This window comes from Lagopus leucura, unplaced genomic scaffold, assembly GCF_019238085.1.
Source record: "Lagopus leucura isolate 7727_CA_CO unplaced genomic scaffold, USGS_WTPT01 Super-Scaffold_73, whole genome shotgun sequence".
Lineage (NCBI taxonomy): Eukaryota > Metazoa > Chordata > Aves > Galliformes > Phasianidae > Lagopus > Lagopus leucura.
Window position 1 is genome coordinate 88,025,474 of NW_024962252.1, and position 22,956 is coordinate 88,048,429.

At 52.3% G+C, this 22,956-nt stretch overlaps 1 protein-coding gene across 4 annotated transcripts; it reads right to left on the reverse strand.

The window, feature by feature from the left end:
* Window positions 1–1,190: 1,190 nt before the first annotated feature.
* On the reverse strand, window positions 1,191–22,956 carry RRBP1 (ribosome binding protein 1). 4 transcript variants are annotated; one of them, XM_042879623.1, is made up of 24 exons: window positions 22,875–22,956; window positions 18,707–19,408; window positions 16,571–16,719; window positions 16,207–16,329; window positions 15,380–15,532; window positions 14,927–15,045; window positions 13,954–14,107; window positions 11,123–11,261; window positions 10,539–10,726; window positions 10,246–10,283; window positions 8,901–8,991; window positions 8,151–8,243; window positions 7,691–7,780; window positions 7,500–7,580; window positions 7,318–7,407; window positions 6,780–6,872; window positions 5,696–5,767; window positions 5,425–5,520; window positions 4,745–4,828; window positions 3,820–3,912; window positions 3,042–3,125; window positions 2,737–2,835; window positions 2,041–2,184; window positions 1,191–1,731 (listed from the first exon to the last, which is right to left on the reverse strand). In XM_042879623.1, exons 2-24 carry the CDS (start codon window positions 19,386–19,388, stop codon window positions 1,693–1,695), a joined length of 2,994 nt encoding a protein of 997 aa, XP_042735557.1. In that variant the 5' UTR covers window positions 19,389–19,408; window positions 22,875–22,956; the 3' UTR covers window positions 1,191–1,692. The 4 variants fall into 4 exon arrangements, with proteins under 4 accessions (XP_042735557.1, XP_042735565.1, XP_042735574.1 ...); XM_042879631.1 differs by lacking the exon at window positions 22,875–22,956 and adding an exon at window positions 22,362–22,449; XM_042879640.1 differs by lacking the exon at window positions 3,820–3,912.

Sequence of the window (22,956 nt, forward strand, 5' to 3'; positions counted from 1 at the left end):
CACCACACCAGGCACCTGAATTCAAGCTTAACCACCAGACCCCAGCAACCTGTTTCCATCATCAGCCTTACTTAACAACTCCAGCTCCTCTCTCCCTTCCATACACAGAAGCTGGGTGATGTCCCAAAGTACACGTACATCCCTCATGCCAAGGACACCAAATCTGCACTCCTCTGGCTTCTGGAGCCCATTGAGCATGCATGCTGTTGTCCACACTCCTTGCTTTGGCTGTGTACTTGAAGAGCTTCCTCACTGCTCCTGTGTGCACACTCATTAAGCGTGTGCTGCTTTGCACAAGCAAGCAGAGTGAAGGAACGGGTTGTTGCGAAAGCAAAACCCAAAAACCAAAGAGTTTCATCACTTTGCTGTGCTGGCTGTTTTGGGGCCCTCACCACCGATTGCTGTTTGGATGATGCCCACCCCCTTACACTCAACAGCTCATTCCAACCTATGGTTGGTTTCTCCTGGTTTTGCTTTTTTGTTACTGCCTGGGTCAGTAGAGCCTCCCAAAGCCAGAAGAGGAAGCTGATGGCTAATGATGGCTGCAGGGTGAGGGTTGGGTCAATGAGCACATCCTTCCAGCAGCCTAGTATAGCCAGGCAGAAGCCAGGCACTCAGCCTCCTGTGCTCAGAGGGCTGGAAGCAAGGGAAGCAGAGGGCACAGGGCCCAAGGCCACCAGCCTGCAGCCACCAGCTCCTCTCCAGCCAGGAGCATAAGCTCCATCCCACATCAAAAGTCCACAGTCTCCACCTCAAAAACCCTGTGGCACTGGGGTGGGAGGCACTCAGCCCCACTCTGGTTGCTGTTCTGGTGGGTTACAAAGGGCAGGAGACACCATCAGCCTCCACTGATGAGCCACTGACTGCAGCCTTGAGGTGTCGATCACGAGGCTGTGCTGGGGATGCCCACCAGCCTCAGCTGTGTGAAGTCTCTGTTGCTCCCACCAGCAGCAGGGAGAGCCTCCATACCTGTCCCTAGGAGCAGCCATCCCATTGCATCCCCCTGTGGCCTCAGCCTCTGCACCTCCTTCACACATACTGGAGAAAATACAGTGGGGAGAGCTGCTACAGCACAGCAAGGAGCAGAGGATCCACTTCTGGCCACAGCAGGGTCATCCTTCAGTCACGCCCAAGGCCCAGCAGCCTGCCAACATGAAAAATAACCAGAGAAATAAAGCAGGAAGCAGCTCTCCCCACTACGTCATTTTAATTGCATCGACACCCAGAAAATACACAGAAGGATACGTGCCCTGAGCCACCCATCAACAAGTGGCTTCCTTCCATCATGGGTCTTACTTTCACACTTCTTTCACTCAAAAAAAAAATAATATATATATATATATTTATATATATAATAATAATTGCACCAGTTGATGTACAAACACAGCCTTCCCTTTTCACACATTCGTGGGTTCGAGGAGGGTCATGTCCTGGCCCCAGCCCGGCCAGAGCAGCACCCAGGGGAATGAATGGTTGTACAAAACAGTATGAAGATTTTCTTACAAATGTACGCCTGCACTGTTGCTTTTTTTTCTGTTTTTTTTTTTTTTTTTCTTAAGTTTCAAAACTAGGTTGTGGGTCACTAATGGCTTGTATTGTATCTTATCTACAATAAATTCAGCATATATTTTTGTTTTAGGAATGTGTAAGGCATTTGGTAAGTCGAACGGTACGTTCTAGGTCACAGACTCATCAAACTGAAGTCCCTTCCTTCGAACTGTCCTCTTCCCCCTGGAGAAGGAGAACAGAGGTGAGTTACTCAACCGGGTCCCAACTTTATTCTCACTGTAGGATAAGCAGCAAAGCATTTCCCAGATGGGCCAGATCTCCCCTTGTGGGCAGGGAGAACGTTGACCACCACCCACCACAGCCTCAGGCATTGCCCAAAGCCGGCCAGGCCAGATGGTTTCTGGCAGTAGGATCCCCACTGCATCCCATTTTAAACCACCACAGGACACACTCCTGCAACCTCCACCAGTGGCAGAGGGGATGGCCAACTGCCACAGCTGGGGTGTCTGTCCCAGTCCTGGGAACAAGTACCTTTTCATGAAGTTGTTCTTTCAACTTCTTCACCGTTTCTCTCTCTTTGGCCAGTTGGTCCTGGGTAACCTTCAGTAGCTCCTGTAGTTTGGTTGCCGCCTGGCCCAAGTCCCTTGTTAGCTTTTTTTCTTTTTCAAGTCTTTCCTAGATGGGAGTGAAAAGAACCCATATGCCTCAGCCTCCCTGCTCGCAGGGGACCCAGCAACCCCAGGGGACAGCATGGGCTGCAAACTTCAACAGAGCACAGTGACCACAAAACTGGTTGTGGTAACATGCTCGCCAGAGTTCAAGGAGCACATGGACACTGCTTTCAGATACAGGGTCTGAAATTTGGGTAGTGCTGTACAGAGCCAGGAGTTGCACTCAGTGATCCTTACAGGTCCCTTCCAACTCGGGATATCCTATGGTTCTGTGACCTCCCACTCTACGGGAATCCCAGCCTGTATACGAGCTCAGGCAGTCAGCTCAGAGCATCACCCTACCTTGGTCAGTGAGGGGCTGTGACTCATAGCCTGCTGTTCTTCAGCCCTATCAAAGCTTTCTGATTGCACAGGGGCAAGGAGAATCTTCCTTTGGGAACTATCTACCTTGCTCCACCACCCCCATTGGGGATGAATCACGCCCCAAGTACTGCCTGGATATAGCTTTGGCCGTCCTGGCTCAGCACCAAGCAAGGGACCAGGTCAGCTGCATCACCTTGAGATGCTGGGCCTCCTCCGTGTCTGAAGTTGCTGCGTTTTCAGCCAGTCTCAACTTCTCCAGCTCTGCTTGCAAGCTGCACGCTGAGCTTTGTGCCTGGAAGGGGGACACACTCATTAAACACCAGCGCACAGCCGCGGGCACCTCCTGCCCTGGCAGCCAGCACGTCCTGGCCCTGCTGTAGAGTTGGGCTATGGAGCCGCCAGCAGACGGCTGGGTGCACTGCATCCACCGGGAGGGCAGCGCTTCTTGGCCAGGAGCACGAAGAGCCCGGCCATCAGCACTCCTGGCCCAGCACCCACCTCCTCCAGCTCCCGCACCAGCTTTTGCCTCAGCTCTTGTTCCTTCTCCATCAGTGCCTCATTCTGTTCCAGCTGCATTTTCAACTGCATAGGAGAGGGGAGAAACGCGCAGAAAACAAACAAAGGGAGAGCTCATGAGGATGACGAGCCGGTGGGGAGCTGGGCCGTACCAAAGAAATAAAGCCCAGAGCTTTCCCCAGGGCACAAAAGGGCAATGGGTGAAGAAGCTGGGAGGATGGCCATGGGGAGCCTGGGCACTGCCAAAGTTTGCTTGCTTCTTGAGCAGCACAACAAGGGATGACGTATGTGGCAGATCCTCATGTGTGCCAAAGCAGTGCCCGAGAGAAGGTTCCACAGTTAACAGGATTAAAGGAGAGAGACAGAGCTCAGCGTCGCTGCCAGCAAGAGGTGTTAGCCTGCAAAGGAACAGCTGTGGATAATGCCTTCAGCCCGGCTCCAGCAAGATTTGCAGAGCCTCTGTTCCTACATAGGGTCTATAATCCTACTCCTCAGCCTCCTGCTGGAAAGGGTTCCCATGCAGCCGTGTCAGGATGTCCTCTTCTGCAGCCTGTCCTGCTTCAGAGAAGACCTTCAACATGTGGCTGAAGGGAGCGAGGCCCAGCTTCCCACAGCCTCCATTGTCAGACCCCATACACACAGGACAGGAGACAACAGCAAAGCCACGTGCAGTTTTCCATGCAGTTAGAGACAGGGGGACAGGACAAGGGACACAGTTAAGGGTCAGTGACCCTGCAGGCAGCAGTCTCACCACCCTAACCTCAAAGGGTGTGGGATCACCCAGGTCAGCTTGTGACCCCGCTACTTCTCCATCCTGCACGTGGCTCTTCATCTCACTCAGCTGCTGCCTGACCTGGAGGAAGGACCAGCAAGCTTGCCTCAGTTGCACTGTCCTGTGACAAGATCCATATGGACCTGCAGACCAGTTTTGTCAGCCCTTCTACTTGCACACAAGCTGAAATGTTGGGAAAACCATCTCAGGTTCTGCATCTAACACGGGCAGTTTGAAAGATGAATGTTTGGATTAACAAACAAACCCTGTCCAGAAGAAAGGAAAGGCTTCTGAATGAACACAAGCAAGTTCAGTGCTTACAGCCGCCTGCCCAGCTAATGAGATTAAAGCCAGTGACCATCCAGCACCAAGCTCCCCAAAAAGCAAAGGCTGCACCAGTTTGTTCAGTGAGTCAGATGATGGTGAGCTCCAAACAATGAAGCACTTCCAATATTAAAATGCAAGGCAACAAGTGCTGTCTCACAACCATAGTAATGATTTAAAAAACAAAAGCCCTCATGGTTTTGGCAGGTCTGCTGGCTCTCCTGGCCCTTTATCCCAAGCCTCTCTCCCACTTACCTGCAGAAACTCAGCCCCATCTTTTAGTCCTCTAAGCAACCTCTATGCACATGGCATACACAAGCTAATTCATCCCATCTAGGGTCCCAGGGCAGCACCTAAAACCCTACTCCAAGTGTCTGTGAGGAGTAATCAGTCTCCAGTGTGGGGAAGGCTGGGAGCACTATGTGTGCCCATGTGATGACTGTGCCTTCCTCCTGCCTCTAAACCTGCAGAGAGGAACAGGGCACCAGCAAGCAGATGAACCCTGGGTTGTGGTTTGTGAGCTGCCCTGAGGCCAGGCAGCAGTCCTGCATGCAGGCAGATGAGTCCCAGCGGTGCATCACCCCCTTACCAGGGCCAGCTCCTTGCTCTGCTTCTGCGTTTCTGTCTTTGCTGCCTCCAGCTGCTCTTGGGACTCTGATAAGAGCTGTCTCAGCTGGTGAAAAGAAACAGGAAGCAGAGGTGAGGAAGAGCATTAGAGTTTGGGCTTTTATCTCCAGCCACATCTCTGAGAGGCTGTGGCCTACCTCACAATACAGAAGTCCTGTTCTGGCCACTCCCCATCCCGTTTTGCTGCCCTCTGATCTCCCAGCCCCATTGTCAGCCCTTCTACTGGTGCCCTCAGAGAGGTAAAAAGGCAAACATGCATATGTACTTCATGTTGGAGCTCTGCAGCCCAGGGAGGCATTGTTACAATTCAACACCATCTCAGAGAAGCAGTGATAGCATCACTTGCTAATGGCTGCTCAAAGAGGCAACTGTGGGACAGCTCCACCTGACCTGAGCCACAGAAATCCCATGGGGTACTGAGATGCAGTGGGCATCTCCATATAGATCTCCATCCGCCTGCCAACTTATCCCAACACCAGATGCCCACAACCCAGACTGGAGCAAACATCTCCAGCTACGTTCTCCTCATTTGCAAACCTGCAAATTCCCCGGGGCACTCCTCAAATCCCCCCCAAAAAAGTGGAAGGGTGGTGAGTCCAACTTAGAAGAAGCAATATTTAAAGTAACATCTGCCACACTTACGCCTTCAACTTCTTTTGTGTAGTTTTGGCGTTCAGAGCTGGCTGTCTGCAAGTGATTTTCCAGTTGCGCTTCCAGGAGAGAGATGTATTCCTTTAGCTGGATTAAAAGGGAAGAATGCAGAGGGGGTTGAGGTGCCAAACACCCTGGACCCATCCCATGCTGCAGCCCACCTTCCCCAGGGTAGATCAGGAGATGGGCTCCCATTCAGCGCAAGCACAGCAGCCGTCTGCCCAGTGCCTGTGCCAGGAACACAGAAAGCCAAAAACCTTACCTGGTCAGTGCTCTGCAGCTCTGTTTTCAACTTCTCTATCATGTCTTCAAGGGATTTCAACTGGAGTTGTGACTAAGCCAAGAGAAAGAAAAAATCATCAGTAGAAGGCATTCCCAGATTTATTTTTGAGAGAAGGACATCACGGTTGCTGAATTATTTGAACAGAAGAATTCCCCTGTTCTCCACAGAGAGGCAGAGCTGCTCAGAGCCTGCCCCAGCTGCCACGTCCATCCCAACACACACACACCAGCAGCCACGTCATCCCCATGCAGCACAGCTGCCGCCCTCAGTGCCAGACATCCAGCAGTGGAATTAGAGATCTCCTGTACAAGAGCTCTCCCACCTCTCTGCAGCCCCTTAAGAACCTACAGGATGGGGAGCAACCAGACCATGGGAAATAGCTTTATTTCAGTTCTGCATTCAAGAGGATAGTGAAGTCAGAGATAACTGAAGTCAGAAGAGGTGTGACCAGCTAAGCCCTCCCAGACCCCAGCTAAGTCACAGGAGTTCAGGACACATGCTTTCCCCCAGACAGTTGGAGAGCACTGGCTCTTCAGCAGCAGCCAGCTGGCTTTGTAGCCAGTGAGAGAGGTACCCAAAGCTAGACAGACAGCTGGACCAGAAACTATTCACAGTACGTGGCTTGGACCTCAGCTCCTTTCTGAAACTTCAACCAAAGCCAAACTCAACCTAGATACCAAGAGCAAGCCAAGTCCCTGAAAATAGGAGTCCAAGAGCACGGCACGTGCCCTGACTCAGCCAAGCCAGCACCCACCAGGAGGGCTGAGTCTGACTTCCAAGCTCCAGAGCTGAAATTACTGAAGCAGTAACGTAGTTTCCCAATGATCATGCCTGTACCAGAGAGCTGCAACCCATTCCTCCAGTATACAGTGGGCAGGAAGGCGGGAGTAAGAAGGGTTTAAGTGAGCTTCGTGTCTGTTAATTTTGTGACAAGAGGTAGAAGAGAAAGGTCTCATGCCTCAGAGACCAAAGCTGGCAGGAACAGATAGGGTCACCATCCAGTCTGCAGCTAACAGCCTCTCTGCTCCACAAGCAACACACTCGGATGTCCCAAAGCACGCACCTTTTGGAGTTCCTCTCCAGAGACAGTGAGCTTTGCTTTCCACACCTGCTCTTCCTCCTCCACACTCTTCTGCAGGTTTCGCAGCATTCCTTCCTATTGGAAAAGCCACAGCTGAGCCCAAGCCTCCTGCAGCCCTCCCAAATGGAGCACCATGGCAGCCACCAGGGCTGGGTGCCATGGAACATCCATCTCTTCTCAAAAGATTTGAGCCGCTGCAATTTGGGGCAATGCATCGGCAACAAAACCAGGTGCCCCAGGTGGGGCTGGGGACACCCAATTCCCAAGCTGCCTTAACCCCTTTGCTTAACAGCGCCCTTGCACGTGCCACTGTGTCTCAAGCAACATCCAGAAAGGCTTCCAACTTGATTAGAATGGATACAATTCAGGCCTGTCCACTTCCCCTGTCTCACTGGGGAATAATCATCTCCATGGCAGCGCCAGCATACTGTGCAAAGCCCACCAGCAGCCCATGATCTGCTGGGAAACTGAGCTGTATTTCTAGCAGAAGACCAACATATTACAAGGAGCTGTAACTTACTGTCTCTGCAAGGATAGCTCTGTACTGCTCACATTCTGCTTGTAAAGTGCTCTGCGCTTCCTCTGCCTCTTTCAGTTTAAGTGCTGAATCCTGAAAAGGGAGGTGGAGAAAGAGAAATGAGAAAAAGAAAAAAGCGACTTAAGCACTCACTTGCCCCTCTACTTCCCAGCCCCCTCACTTACCACAGGCTCTGTTGTAATTGTGTGTTGCTTTAGCACGTCCACAGCCTTCTCCTTAAACTCTTGTAGCCATGCCTCATAATCCTGAGTTTGAAAAACAGGACGAGGAGGGGAAAAGAAAAAAAAACGTTTAGATGCCTGTCATTCCTACATGGCAGAGACTCTGTAAGGGGGCTGGAATGATAGGAACCCACCTGTTGTGACACAGTGACTTCTGGGAGCGCAGAGAGCAGAGTCTCTTTGGTTCGTGTCTGGAGCACATCAAGCTGGTGGGCCAACTCCTCCTGCAGGAGGAACACAGAGGCATGGGGTGGAGGACTCGGGTGCTTGTGGGCCAGGCTGGCAGCACCAGCCTTGCTTTTCTGTGCCTACACAGGTAAGCTGGCATGGGAAAACCAGCAAGCAGAGAACACGGCCTCAGAGAATCACTAATACATCCCTCCCCCTCCATCCACAGTCCTGGTTACCCAGTGGCAATCTGTAGTGGATGCACAGGCCTCAGGACAAGACCTGAGGAAGCTGGCGAGAAAGTTAAACCAGCACTGCTCCTAAGACAAGGCAGGCAGCCCAGAGCAAACAACTGGTGGCTCTGGGGAGGCTGAACGCTTCCCCTACAACACTGGCACCATTACTGAAGAGAAATACCGGGCTCACCTTTGCTTTTGTAGCAGCAAGTAGCTTTTCCTCGCATGCCTTCTCCAGCGCGGTCAATGCTTCCACTGCTTTCCAGTTCTTCTCACGAAGGTCCTGCCGAGACCACACACACAAGGCTTATTGCCACACACCACGCTGAAGGCCGCCAAGCTGCTTGTTGGCACTGCGGAGGATTTCAAAGCCTCCGTTCAGGAAAACGGGCAGCCCGCCACTTTTGCCGAGGATCCCCCATCCCACCACCCACATGCACTCCCTTCTCCTCCGTCCCTGCAGCTGCCCAAAGCACCAGGCTCAAATCCTCCTGCAGGAACAAAACAGAGCAGGATGGAGACCAACTCCAAAAGCAGCCGTCGGAGCTGCCTGAAGAGGACACAAGCCTAGCGGAAGGCTGCAGTGTTGCCTCCAAATAACTCATGCAGCCTTGCAGTAGAGGGAAAAGGAGCAGGTAGGCAATGAGGAACTGCCCTGACCCTGCTGGACAGCATTTCTCTGCTTTATAGGTTCTGAGCCCAGGAGGACAGAGGAGGGACACCTCCAACCATGGAGCCCATCAGCTGAAGCACTCAAGTCATGCACCCTGCCAGGGCTCTCCCAATCTCTGGCAGACAAAGTGATACCCCACTGCTCCATGGGGCTGAAAGAGCCCATGGTGCCCAGAGAGCAACTGTTAACATTCTGACCCCAAAGATTTGGGTTTTAGAGGAAAAAGAATCTGAGCAGCAATAGTTGAGCCCAGTTCATTCCACATACGTTGTTTTTTATCTTCTGTTGCTCCATCGCCTCTCGCAGCTCTGCTGCTTCCCTTTCCAAGGACGAGAGCTGGTCTGTTTTCTCCTGGAGCCTGGAATGGTACGATGAATTGCATGATGCAGGAGTGAAATTCCATCTCCACCTTCCATCCCAGGCAGTGAGCTCTGAGTATGGGACCACAGCCCTATTTGGGATCTGCTCTTGGATTCACAAGCAGTGGGAAGCTGAACTTGGATGGAGAGATAAAGGGAGCAGACTGCACTCGCTGGGATTAAAACCAGGAAATGAAAGACCATGGCAATGCTGGAGTGGGATCCAGTTTTCTTAACAGCAATAATAAGCAAGTAGTTGTCTGGCTGCACATCTAGAACAAGTCAACAACTTGAGCCAAAGGCCACAAGCTCTGGATCATACAACTGGAACCACACCCAGCACGCTTTCATTCAGGGCTCATTAGGCTGAGACAGCCCACAGCTCCACATTTTGAAGGCATCATCCTACTATCTCCAGTAACCACACATCAGCACCACCAACTAAACATCTCACAGCCCGTAGCTTCCCTCCACAGCCTCAGGCCCATCATCTGCCCCAAAAGAATTCTCATCTTGAGCAGAACAAGGGAGATTTAAGTCCCTGACACAAATCACTCAAATATCTTGGGGTCCCAGGACCTCAGATTGATCAGGTGCCCTCCTTTAGGGGAACTCTGGGTGCTTGCTCTCAGCAAGGGCACCTCAGAATTCCTTCTGCCACAGAGCCTGACCCTTCTCGGAGGTGCCCAGCACATGGGTGAGAGACAGCAGCCACAACTTGTGGTGTGGGAAACTCCAATCAGATGCCATGAAATCTTTTTTCTCTGATGCAAGTAGATGTCAAACAGAAGAACAGGGACCCAGAGAGGTGGTGAATCTCCATCCCTCAAGACACCCCAAACTCACCTGAAATAGTCCCCAAATCCTTGATCTGGATAACCCAGCTTTGAGCACAGGCTTTAATTAGAAACATTGCAGGTCCTCATCCACTTTCAGCCCCAACAACTTCCCCAGCCAGTTGTACATGAACAGTTAGCCTTCACGTGCCAGGCAGCAATTAAACTGTCACTTCAGAATGGATTGGCTGTTATTTGGGGCCAGCAGGCCAGCACTGGAACCAATTAATACCTTAAACAGCTGCACTGACCAGGATTCACCTCATCTTCCTGGCTTCACAGTCCCCCTAGGCTGTCTAACAGGGAGAGCAGGAAGTACTGATCCACACAGCTCAGCACTGGGCAAAGTCTGGGATGCACTGACAGCAAGTTGGAAGAAGCAGCAGTTTGTATATGCTAGAAAGCACCCAGACATACCTTAGCTGCAGCTGCTTCATTTCTGCTTCATTGGCTGCCTAGAAACAGAGAAATCACTTTCATTATCTTCCTACACAAGTGATGCAGATCAGCCATTTCAGTGGTACCCCAGGGAAGATCTGCTAGCAGATAACACAGATACTAATATCACAGTGCAAAAACACCTGGTTGGGCCTGGTGCTAAGAGCTGAACCACCCACTTCCAGCTGGGCACAGTCAGATCCCTTCCACATCTGTCACAAAGCAATGCAACCCCCTTTCCTCCTCTCACCCAAATTAAAAATGCACAGGACCTGCAGGTCTCTGTCTTTTTCTGCCTCCCTCATCTGGCCTGCTTCCAGCAGAGCTTCGATGGATTTGATTCTCTCCAGAAGCCTCGTGTTCTCTGAGCTGGCATCCTGCAGTTTCCCCTTCAAGCTGTCCAGCTCCAGCAATTTGCTTTTGACCTCTGTTTCAGAGCTCAGCAGCTTGGTCTGCAGTTCTGCCAGAGGAAGGGGAGAGAAATACACTAAGGTAGTGCAACAGACTTAGAGACTCCCCATCCTGCCCTGCCCTAGCACAACCCTTGGCCAAAGAAGTCTTGGCCATGGATGCCTTCCAAGGGCACAGAATAGGCAGGAAGGGATGTGAGACAGCACAAGCTGACACAGGACAGAGGCACTGCAGTGGCAACCCAGGAGAGGATCACAGCCTCTTCCTGCAGCACCAGCCATGTACCAGCCCCTTGTCTTGCTTGTATTGATGCTAGAAAGCCAAACTCATCCCCAGGTCTACCCATCCTGCCCTCAACAGCCCCATCCAACACTCAGCCTCAAAAGCTCAAAATCTGCTGCTTTCCAGCTGCCCCACAGCTATCCCTGTGCTTCATCATCCTCACCAGCAATGCTTTGCTGCTGCCCTTTGGCCTTTTCTGCATCTGCTACCAGGCTCCTGTAGCTGCTCTGGGTTTTGCGAAGCTCGTCGCTTACTTCATCCAATCTCTTCTGGAGTGTCACCTCCACTTCTCTGTGTGTAGCCTGCGTGGCAGAAAAAGAAGGCTTTAAAGAGCATACCAGGCACCTTGGCCATCATGCTAACATCCCCCCCAGTCTGCAAGGGAGCTAAGTGCTGAAAACCCTCTGAAAGCCCCAGTCATGGCCCTGCATGTGGCAGGGGGGTTGGAGATTCATGATCCTCGAGGTCTCTTCCAATCCTGGCCATTCTGTCATAGAAGCATAGAGTCATTAAGATTGAAAAAGACCACTAAGATAAGATCATCATGTCCAACCATCAACCCATCCCCACCACTATCCACATCACTCAGTGCCACATCTCCATGGTTCTTGAGCCCCCCTCGGGGACACTGACTCCACCACCTCCCTGGGCAGCCTGTGCCACTGCCTCGCCACTCTTCTGAGAAGCAATGTTTCCTAATACCTAACCCAAAAGCATTGTTACACAGTGCACTGCAGGAAGCCTCCCCTTTGCACAGCCCCAGTCGATGCTCAGAGCCCAAACACCCCACGCTCAGCAGCACACACTGATGTCTCTGAACTTCTCTGCTGCAGGTTTACTCTGGCAGGCACTGCACAGCTCTATTTACTGACCACACTCACAGCTGCCGCCGTGCGGTGGGGGGGGAGATGAGGAGAATGCCCTGCCAACAGCACACAGGATATCACAGGAGCTCCTTACACCAAGGAGGTCATCCTCAACATTTTTAGCTCCCAGAAAGCAGATGCCATGCAGGCAGCTGATGCCTCAGCCCAGCATGTAGAGGTCTGACACTGCCATCAGAGAGACTCAGACGCCCAGCCACGTGTTTCCACAAGCAGTGGAATTTTTCATGTGGTTTGGGCCAGAGAAGACTTTTTTTTCCATCTTAGAAAGCAGCAGAGGAGAGGCCAAGATGTGTGCTTAGAGGGGGAAGGCAGAAAGAGGAGCAAGGAGTATGAGGCACGTGCTAAAAATCAGCAGCTCCACACATCACACCACTGCAATGCTTTGTGTGGAAAGGACAGGAAAAGGCAACCAGCAGCCCAGAGCTTGTGTGCATGATGCTTCCAGAACTGCTCTGAGCTTTGAGGCCCTGCAGTTAGTATGATGGCTTATGCGACCAGTATAAAGGCATGCAACAAGCTGACAGCCTTTGAGAAGTTCTCCTAAAAGTGTGCCTAGAAGTTGGTGCTTTAAGGCAGCTTCTGCCCTCACACTAGTACTGTGCTTTCATCACCAACCAGGCTCCCTGCTGTCTCTGTTGCTTGACTGCAAAAGCAATAGGGGCTCAAAAATGGTCCATTGAAAGGAGGACTGCACCCTCAGGCATGCAGAAAATGAAGAGGTAGAACACTGAGTGCCTACACTGCTCCCAGATCCTGGCTTAGCCAAGCCCCAGCACAAGCACTGTCCTACCAGAAGATGCTTCCCCCTGCTCGCTGGCAACACACTGCTACCACAGCCTGCCCCGAGTCTGTACTTGGGAGGTGGCCTTTGAGCACCCAAAGAAACAAACAACCCAGCCACACCCTGGTGACAACAAAAAAGCCACAGTTCTATCTCCTGTGCTAGCATTAACAGGCCTGAAAACAGAGCTGCGGGTTCACTCTCTCGCTCTCTCATCTGCACAAGCACAGACACAAGCTGGGGCAGGCCAGCGGGTTTCCCATCACATCTCGGGGGGTTTCTACAGAACAGAAAGGAACACTGCTGCAGAAAAAGCCCTCCTTCTCCCAGGTGCTCCTCTCCCTCCTGCCACCAGAGCTCGAACCACCACCAGGAGGTGGTGCCTGCCCATGTCTGGTTCCGCAGGACCAGGAGGCAAGGCCAGATGCTCCCTGCCCATTCAGCACCAAGTACACCCAGCAGCACATATAGTCTGGGTTTCCCCAACACCTTCACACCAGCCCCACAGATGTGTGACAAGAATGGTTTTAACTAAGTCTCATGCTGCCTGGGCTTTGCTGGTGATGCTACAAGAAAGCCACAATGCATGTGACAAACTAACACAGGGGAGACTATGAAGAGATCTGCAAAGCAGTTTGCTTTCCAGCTGTGGATAGTCATCTCTCCACAAGCTCCTTTGATGTCCCCACATCCCATGAAATTCAGTTACTCTTAATGATATCTGAGCCACTTAGCCCCTAACCAACCCGGAGAGAGACAATGTTACTGAGTAGGGTAAGGTATGTGCATGCATGTGGGCGAAGAGCATGTCTGCACACCCCCAGCAGCATGCACATAGCCTTGTCTCCCAACAGCTAACTTCAGTTTCTTATAGCCAGTGTCCCTCACAATCACCCTCCCTGCAGAAAGGGGGGTGAGAAGTCAATGTCTGACATGAGCACTTTCCCTTTTGAAGGCTGGCACAGGGAAAGAGCTGTCTGTATGTATATGACACTTTGCTCTAAGCAGCTGCCCATTTCCACTGGAAAAAAAAAAAAAAGAAAAAAGACCTAAGGTCACAAACCCAGAACACTGCAGGACTTGGCTCTCGCAGCAAATCCTCTCTCTCTGTCCAACCCTCTACAGTTTGCAGAGAGAATGACCAGAAACACATGGAGATTAAGCAACTCAGACAAGATCAGAGGGAAAACATTTGGCAAAGCCCCACACTCCTGGTTAGCCCAAGCCAGCTGTCCCCCAGCCCAGGCTGGAGCTGCAGCTAGCACAGACCCTCCTGCAGGGCACCAAGCCCAAGCTGGTGGAGCAGGCTGGCAGCGCCTGCCTGACCTGTAGCTGCTCGATCTGCTTCTCTGACGCTGCTGCTTTGATCTCCCAGCTCTTTTTCTGCTGCTCCTCTTGCTGTAGCACCTCTGATTTTTCAGACAGCTCTTTCATCAGCTTGTTGCATTCTTGCCGTAACTTGGCCAGCTCAGCATTTTGCCTGGAAAAAGCAGGGTTCTCTTAGCCTGCAGGACAGTCAAGTATCCTTGGTGTTACTTACAGAGGAATACAACCGCTTGTGGGCCTGATATAGGACTCGAAGCATTTTAGTGGTTGCATTTTCCTATTTCTAGGGCCCGCCTGGTTCTTCAGGGAGGGGGTGGAAAGTTGACAAATCACTTTTTAAAAGCCGTATTTCAATCACAGGAGACATTCCTTTCTTATGAAGTAGAAGACATGAGGATCTGTATTCCCAGACACAAGAGGAAGTTCTCTAAGCATCTGGAGTCGAGTCTGTAATTATTTTACTGCTGTTAATCACCAGCTATTTCACATTTTCTATAAAAAGGAGTGTGAAATTCTTCTATCTAGCTCATATTTGTTCTACAGGCATCAGGCACGTCTCAGCTCCCTAAAACCGTCACCCGTTTCAAAGAGCCAGCTGAATTTCTTCTTGGGTCAGGATGTATGAGCTCACCTAAGCAGGGAAGGGCTCCAGCGCCTCCTGCTCCCTCCTCCCTCCTGCTGCCTGCTGGCTGAAGCAGCAGCACAGGTAGCCCTGGGCTCACAGCAGAGGGGGTTTCCCCTGTCCTCCCACAGTATCACAAGCCACAGCATGGGAAAGACATCTTCATTTCCTGCCTGACCCCAAAAGCCATTTGCAAACACTTCCTCACTCCCACTCCTACCTCTAGCCAGCAATAGGCTTTGCAGGGAGAGGTCCCTTCACTAAGTGAGAAAGGCCAAGCCCAAAGGAGAGCTAATCCCTGCTGCCCAAAGGCAGTCTTAGCCTCTGCCCCCACCCCAGCCACAGGCTTACTTGCTCTCCGTCTGGCTGGTGGCCTGGTTGAGCGCATCCCTCAGGATGGAGTTCTCCTGCTGCAGGCGAGCGAGCTGTGTGTTGGGGCCATTCTCCAGCTGTTCCTGCAGGGCCCGAATCTAGAGCAGCCCAACAGAGGTTATACTGCTTTATGGAGTGCATGCAATATCCCGGTTCAGCCTGGGACATACACACGAAGGATGTGCCACAGAGCTTTGCCCCTTCATCAGTCTACAGACACCAACAGCCCCCAGAACACGAGGTCTCATTAAGATGCTCCCATACACTCACTCCCCCTTGAGCAACACGGTTCATTAAAGCCCACATTGAAGAACTGAACATCAGAGTCACTCCCACCTCCTCAAGCGTCAGATCTCTCCTTGCACCACTCTGCATCTCCATGAACCCCAGAAAAATCATTAGGCAGCAAGAAGAGGACATCCAGTAGCCTACCTTTCCCTGGAGCTGCTGCGTTTCATTAACATGGTCCTGGTAGCTCGCCTGCATCCGTGCCTGGACAGCAGTGATCTCCCGCTCGCGGGTGACCAGCTGTTCCTTCAGCTTGTTCTCACTGGCTGCTGCCTTGGCCCTCTCAGCTGCCAGTTCCTGCATGGAGAGAAGCCGCCTGCTTAGTACTTGAGGCTCCCGTTTCCTCCTTACAAGGGAGCACAACACTTGGCTGCCTAATTCAGAAGTTCAGCCATTTCAGGGCTACCAGCTACCCGGGCACCCCTACACCAAGGCAGCACAGCCCAGCTAAGTCATTCAGCACTTACATTTCTACCCGCATCTTCTTTTGGGCTCTGTGGCCACTGGATGCCACTGTTGTTCCACAGTGGGCCAGCTGTGAGAAAGTAGTAAAACCATGGATTTTTTCTCCTGCTCGTCAGACAAAATTTGGGCACAAAGCAGGAAAAAAAAAAAATAAGAGCACCCACCACCCCTTGCAGAAGCAGAATTAGTGCTCAATCCAGCAGTTGGAGACCCTGGGTGCAACTAGACGATCTTTAAGGTCCCCTCCAACCCAAGCCATTCTGTGATTCTATGACTACTGCTGGGTGGCTGGGCTATGTTGTATGGGCTGTGTGGGACAGTGACACAACTGTGCTGGATGGCTTTGCCGTTTCCTCTCCCTGCCGCATAGTCCTGCCGGTAGCAAGGCAGAGGCAAATGGACAAAGACTGTGGCCATCTCAAAGGGATGAGATGTGGGGACTAAGAGGCTCACAGCCTGGATGCTTTGTCAAAGTCGTGATGCTGGGCAGGCTGCACAGTGCTGACCTTGTTCAACTCCCGCAGCTTGTTTCTGGCAGCAGCTGCATCCTCCTGTTCAGCACTGAGCTGCTTCTCCTTCTCTTCCAGCTGGCGCTTCAGGACAGCGACTGGGTCACCCTTCTGCGTGGCCTGCAAAGTGAGGTGGCACATGAGTGGGGACCACCATCTCCAAACCCACTCTCTTGCTCCACAGGCAGAAGCCATCCAAAGTGCTTTGACAGGACTTCCATTGAAGCTTCAGCCTCCAGAACTGAATCGTGGGGTCAATAGGACCCCGAGCCCACCCAAAGACTTGGAGCTTTCCCTGCAGCGGCTTGACAGAGGCAGAAGCAGCAGCAGTGGGTGGCCATGAGGGTGCCCACAGCCCTACCGTGTGCCAGGTGTCCTGCACGATGCCCGCTCTCTCTGTCAGGATCTCAATGAGCTGCTGAGCCTCCCCCTCACTGAATGCCATGCTGCTGATGGTGGACACCAGTGTCTTGTAGGGCAGGTAGAGGGGCCCATCTGAGTCAGCAGGTGCTAGGGAGAAAAAAGGGGGAACTGAGTCCACTTTAGGATGATGGCAGAGCATCCAAATCCGTCAGCAAGTTTCAACCCCAAAACTGATGTTTAAAATTAGCAACCAGCCCAATGTGTGCAGTCCAGAAGTATCTCCTGACCTCAACCACTTTGAGATTCTAGGATTCCCTACTGCTCTGCTAACATGAAGGGCTTGGAGTCCCTGGAGCTGGGCAAGGAGTGGGCATCAAGGTCACCCACTCCAGCAGAACCCCTGCTGGGGACACAAGGGCCTCTGCCAGGCTGTCCGGGGCCGGTTCCACTACAGGGCCCAACTGGGCCCAGCAGCCACAATGGTGGCAGCACCTCATAGAAAACACATTTAAGAAGGGGTAAAACACTGCACTGCTCAGGAGCCAGGCTCACATTTCACTCATACGGATGCAGGACAGCACATCATCTCCCTCAACCTGGTCCTGTTGGGTGGAGCATCAGCAAAATGTCACCCATCTCCGGCCAGCATTGCGCAAGCAATCTTTGCACAAGGAGGGCATGACACAAACACCACCTCACAGCTGGCAAATGGGCCTGGGCCAACCTGCCAAACCACAGCATAGCACAGCAGCCTGCTTCAGCCCAGCTCTGCTCTGCAAAGGGAAGCCTACACCATGCCGAGACGATTCACCAATTGATTTTGAGGTGGAAATGCCTCCACCTCATGCCTCACGCCCTCACACAGCATTGCCCTGGCAGAGCTGCTAAGGGGAAGCACAGCGAGGTTTGAGCCGCTTCTCAAACCCAAGGAAACATGTGGCACTGCAGACACAGATCATTCCTTGCCTGGAGCCCCAGGAACAGAGCTCACTCAGCACTACCACATCAGGTACCCTCACGTGTGTCAAGGGGAGCAGCTCCTACTACCAAAGCTCATTACCTGGGATCCACGTACATATCAACCACTTGTAAACAAGCTTTCCTGCAATGCAGGAGGCTGAAAAAAAAGCCACACAAGAGAAAAATACCTCAATCCCCTTCTGTCAGGTTTGGCATTTGTTTCAGTGCCAAGGACATGTCTTTGAACATCTCAGTTTTTATCTGCAACAGGATAATTTATTACTTCTGCCTCCAATAAAGTGAGAGACCACAGCAGGTACCAAAAGGCTGTCAATAATGCTTTGGTCCAGCTACAGACAATGTCGTGGCACAAACACTGACAAAAGCTCTCCTTTGGAAGCACCTAAGACATCAGTCCTGGCTTTTAAGACATGCAGGATCTGTACTTCACACTCAAAGGCACAGATGATCAGAGCAACCCAAAAACTATCTAAGTGAATAAGTGATAAGAGCTCATCTCCAATCAGCGTTGCCTCAGCCTATAAGAATCATTTACCCAAATAGCAACATCAAAAAAAAAAAAAAAAAAAAAAAAAGCAAACCTTTCAAATTGGTGCAAAGATTAGCAGGAATCCAGCTACAGAACTGTGCCTACACCTATTTACACCCCAGTGAATACGGGAGCTCCTTATCCTTGTTTTCCACCCTGCTGACCAGCACCCTGGCTGCCGCTCCTATCCCAGAAGTACCTGGAGCTCCCATTCATTCCTGGTATACAAAACTGCTAAGAGATCCCCAATACAACAATGAATCCTATGAATCCTAGAGGAACCTATAGCTTGTTAATGCCTGTGTGCTGAGCTAAGGAGATAAGCACCACGCAGGACACCCAAAAGCAGGAGGCAACACATTACAGACTGAAAATAAATCAGTAAGTTGTTAACTTCAATTCTCCTTCTCCTAGAGAGAATGGCAGTCCAGAACAAGTTCCTCCCAACCAACCTCAACACACACCATCCATCTCACCAGATGCAGCCATTTTACAGTTACCCTGTTACCAACTGGGAAGAAAAAGAAATTAAAAGTCTCAGAACAGGACAGCTCTGTTTTAGCAGTACTAAGATGCTGTGTTTGCTTACCCAGTGGGAATACATGCAGAGGAATTTGGCCCTACCTGGTTCAGCCTTCTTCTTGGATGCAGCCTTCTTCTTGACTGGCCCATCATGCTTCTGCTCCTCATGGGTTGGAAGAGCCTCAGGTTTTTTGATGGGGATGGAGCTGACAACCGGAGCACTTTGCTGCGTGCCAACTGGTGGCACAGCCACAACAGGTACCTCCTTAGGGGTCACCTCCAAGACAGGAGAGCTTTTGGGAACACTGGCAGGAGGAGACGCTAGTGCTGGGCTAGGAGCAGGTTCTACCTTTGCCACCTTCTTCTCTTTCTTCCTCTTTTCCTTAGGAGATGGAGCAGGTTTCTCCTTTTCCTGGGGGGGCACTGACACCGCTGGGATTGGAGATTCAACTGTTACAGGCTTTGGCACCACAGCAGGCTGAAGAACCACATCCTTGGAAGAGTCAGTCACTTCCTCAGTAACTTGCTGCTCCGGTATCTTTCCATTAGGTTTTTCTTCCTTTTTCTTTGCTTTTCCTTTTTTCTCAACAGGTTTTTCCTTCTTCTTTTTCTCTGTTTTGTGCTGGTTGGTCTTCTCAAGCTCCTTACGTTGCTTTGCCAAGGCTTCTTCATAAGAAGTCTCCTTCATTGAGAAGGTGGACACCAGGAAGATCCCAATGGCTGATATCACCATAAAGCCTCCAAAGACCACAACACCCAACGTCTGAGGATCGTACACATCCATCCTGCCTTATTCTTCTGTGCCTGCAAGACATCAGAGCAACAGTGAGGGGAAAACCAAAAAAACGCAATCACTTCTGCAAGGGAATTAAAAGAATTATTTGTGTTTCCAAATACCACCGTGCACTGAAGACTCATGAAGAATCATGCTCATGATTCACACACATCTGGGGAGGGCTACCAAGCTGCAGATCATTATGCTTGTGCTCCTCCACTACGTTGTCTATTCACAGTGATCCAGTTATACTGCTGCAACTAATTTCACTGGTAGCAATCTCCAGAAGAACAAAAAAGTTGGAAAGAGAAGAAGAGGGATGCAATCACAGGCACTAGCAACCACCTGTTGCATGCCATCTGAGATGGCTTTAGCATGACTGTAGGGCGATACCTGTGGCACTTCTAACAAACAGGATGAAAGCATGTACAGGGCAGCTTTCCTTATTTGCTTCCAAATGCAGAAACAGCCATCCTGCAACAGCTCCTGCAGCATGGACGTGCCGTGATCACACTCTGCCAGATCGCTGCTCTTGGGGAGAAAACCCAGCACCGAGGCTGTGCGCACGTACGCCATGTAGAGAACCAAGTTCCAACCATTTCCTTGAAATGCAAATAGCAATAAAAGTCAGAAGCTCATGCTAAAAAAAAAAAAAAAATTAAAAAAAAAAAAAAAAGAGTCACAGTCATAAATTATCTCATCTCCCCAACAGACGCCAGCAGGAAGAAGTGAGTGAGACTTGTGAGTGGAGGGAGCTCTGGATGTGGCACTTCTCCTTCCACCTCTGCTATCAGCTGGCAGGCAAGAGGGGCTCAGTTTGTCCACTCAAACACCACGATCAGCATTGGATGCTGAGACTGGACAGGCAGAGAGCAGCTACTGCAAGGTGCTGCCATCTCCACTCTGCTGAATTCCTAATCAAACCTTGTCCCAAACTCCTAAGACCATCATTTCCCCACCGTCCCATTCAGGTTCTTCCTATCAGGGCACAACCTCCACGTGGCCCTAAGCTGGCTCATTAACCCCGAATGGGATACTGAATTGGGCCATTCATCTGCAAAGGAGTGCTTTCCAGGACATGCCAAAATGTGGTTTCTGACCATCCTGTCTCAAAGTATAATCAGAAAAATGCAGAACGCCCCCAGTTATCAGGAGTTCCCAACCCCACACTTAACTGTAAACATTATCAAATTTCCTCTGTATAATGGGTTGTGGGTTGAGGAGGAGGGAGGGAAGGAGGTGCTGGGGGGGGGGAGGAGGCAAAAAGAAGAATAAAGCTAAGGAGATCAGCATCTTTGCAAAACCTCAGTGCCTGAAGGCAGAGACCTGGGAGGCTCTTCCTTTCCAACAGCTGGAGCAGGGAACTCACAGCCCTGTCTGAAGTGAACAGGAGGCTCTGTGCCAGCTGGACCCAGCCACCCTGCACTGAACAGGCACTGCCCGAGCTCCCAGAGGATAACACAGACCCTGCCCCAGTGTGCTAGGTGTCTTTGCTGCAGGGAGAGTGCTTTGGGATCTTCTCCACCAGGATGGGCAGCCTCATAGAATGGCACAGGTAGGAGGGGACCTTGAAGATCATCCAGTTCCACAGGAAAGACTGTTTCCCACCAGCTCAGGTTGCCCAGGGTCCCATCCAACCTGGCTTTGAGTGTCACCAGGGACGGGATACCACAGCTTCTCTGGGCAACGTGTTCCAATACACTGGGGAAAAGGGAGGACTTCCCCACAGTAAATAGAAAGTAAGGCTGAAGAACACATATCCATGATCTAATGCTGGTTTTAGAGTTACACCAAAGCATCCATCAGCTGTCAGAAGACGGAACAAAGTGACCTATGTTGGTAAGAATAAACCCTCCTCAAGCCCATACTATCACATATACACGTTTAGAGCAAATTTGGTGCTCCAGCTTAGGGAAGGCTTACTGCCAACTCCTGGCAACCACCACCCAACCCCACCAGCTGCTGTCACCACATCCAAAAGCAGCTGCGTGGAGCCAAGGAGGGAAAAAGAAGAAACAGTGCAAACCCCAGTCTGGCACCAGAACACCTTTCCAGAGCCTGGCCAAAACCTCACACCCAAGATGACGCAGGTCCTGGCAGCCACAGTCTGCACTTGGGTCGTCCCACCGGCTGTGCCCACAGCAGTCCCCTATACCTGTCCTTACACACAGAGCAGAGGAGAGGGGCACACTGTTTTCTCCTGCAAGGGCCTTTTACAGCCCACTGCCCACAGTGCGGTGCACAGACACGACCAGCCTTCCACATTCAAAAAACAGAGCTCACATTCCAAAAACCCACATGAATCCACATTTTAACTCTTCAGCGTGCCTTTTGCTCGCTAACCAAACTTCCCCAAATCTCAGATAACAGCCCAGGAAACCCTCCTCACACAGCCACTCCTGTTTATCCCGAGCATTAGTCCATGGAAGCAGAGCTGGGAACACTTGGCCCTGCTAGATGTAAGCACAGAGCAGTGCACAGCCCCATCATCACACACACGGAGCTCAGCAGGTCACACAGGAGCCACAGAGATCTCATTTCCCCACGCAGTCAAAGGAGAACGCGTTGGCTGCCCTGCCCTGGCAGAGCGCAGCAGACAGGGAAAGATGCTCCCTGCAGCTCCCGCGCTGCCACCCAAGGGCTGTGCTTGGCTGTAGCACCGCAGCAGCACCTCCCGCTGGAGTCAGGAGGTGCAGAGGTGCGTGGGGCCGCAGGGCAGCGAGCCGGGCTCCGTGCAGCCCGCAGAGCGGTCCTCTCCCTCTGCCTTCCCCCAGCAGCTGCCCGGCCCAGCACACGAGACTCCGAGCTGAGATTTCAGCTTCTTCCCAAGCACGAAACCGCCAGCAGCTCCTGAAGTTTCTCCCCGCACCCCGCTGCAACAGGAGGAGGACATCCCGAGGTCTTTTTTTCTAGCGCGATGAACGGAAAAAGCACGATCGTCTCATAGCCGTGACCTTCCGTAACCGCGGGTAATCAGCTTACGGGATCCCATCGAGCTGCGGGTACAGGAATGCGGCCGGGACAGCCGGGGCCGCGGCAGGGAGCCCCGGGGGTGTCCGGGGAGCGCAGGAGGGGTCGGTCGGGGGAGGAAGAGGCGGCGTAGCCGCGTCCATCATCCGGCGGTGCGGGCCCCTCCCCGGCCGCCTGCACACGTCGCCATTCCGCACCGCCCTGCACGCCGCGGGCCATTCATCCCGGCCGGACACCCCCCCGGGGGGACGGAGAGGCACGGACCGGGACCCCTCGCAGCGGGACCCCCCAGCACGTGGAGGCGTGGAGAGGGCCCCTCGGAGCGCTGACAGCCGGCCGGGGGCTGCCGAGCCCGGAGCGGGGTCCCCCGGCAGCGCCGCGGGGGAGTGCGGGAATTCCTCTCGCCGCGCCCCGGGGACCCCGCCGGCAGCCGGGGGTGCGTGCAGTGAGGGGGTCCCCGGCAGAGCCCCCGCGGCTCCGAGCGAAGCGGCGCCCCCCGCCCGACCCGGCCCCGCCGCCGCCTACCCGTCCGGGTCGCTCCCCGCTCGCCGCGCGCCCGTCTGGAGTCGTGGCACTTTCTGCCGCTCGCTCGCCGGGCGCGCCGGGC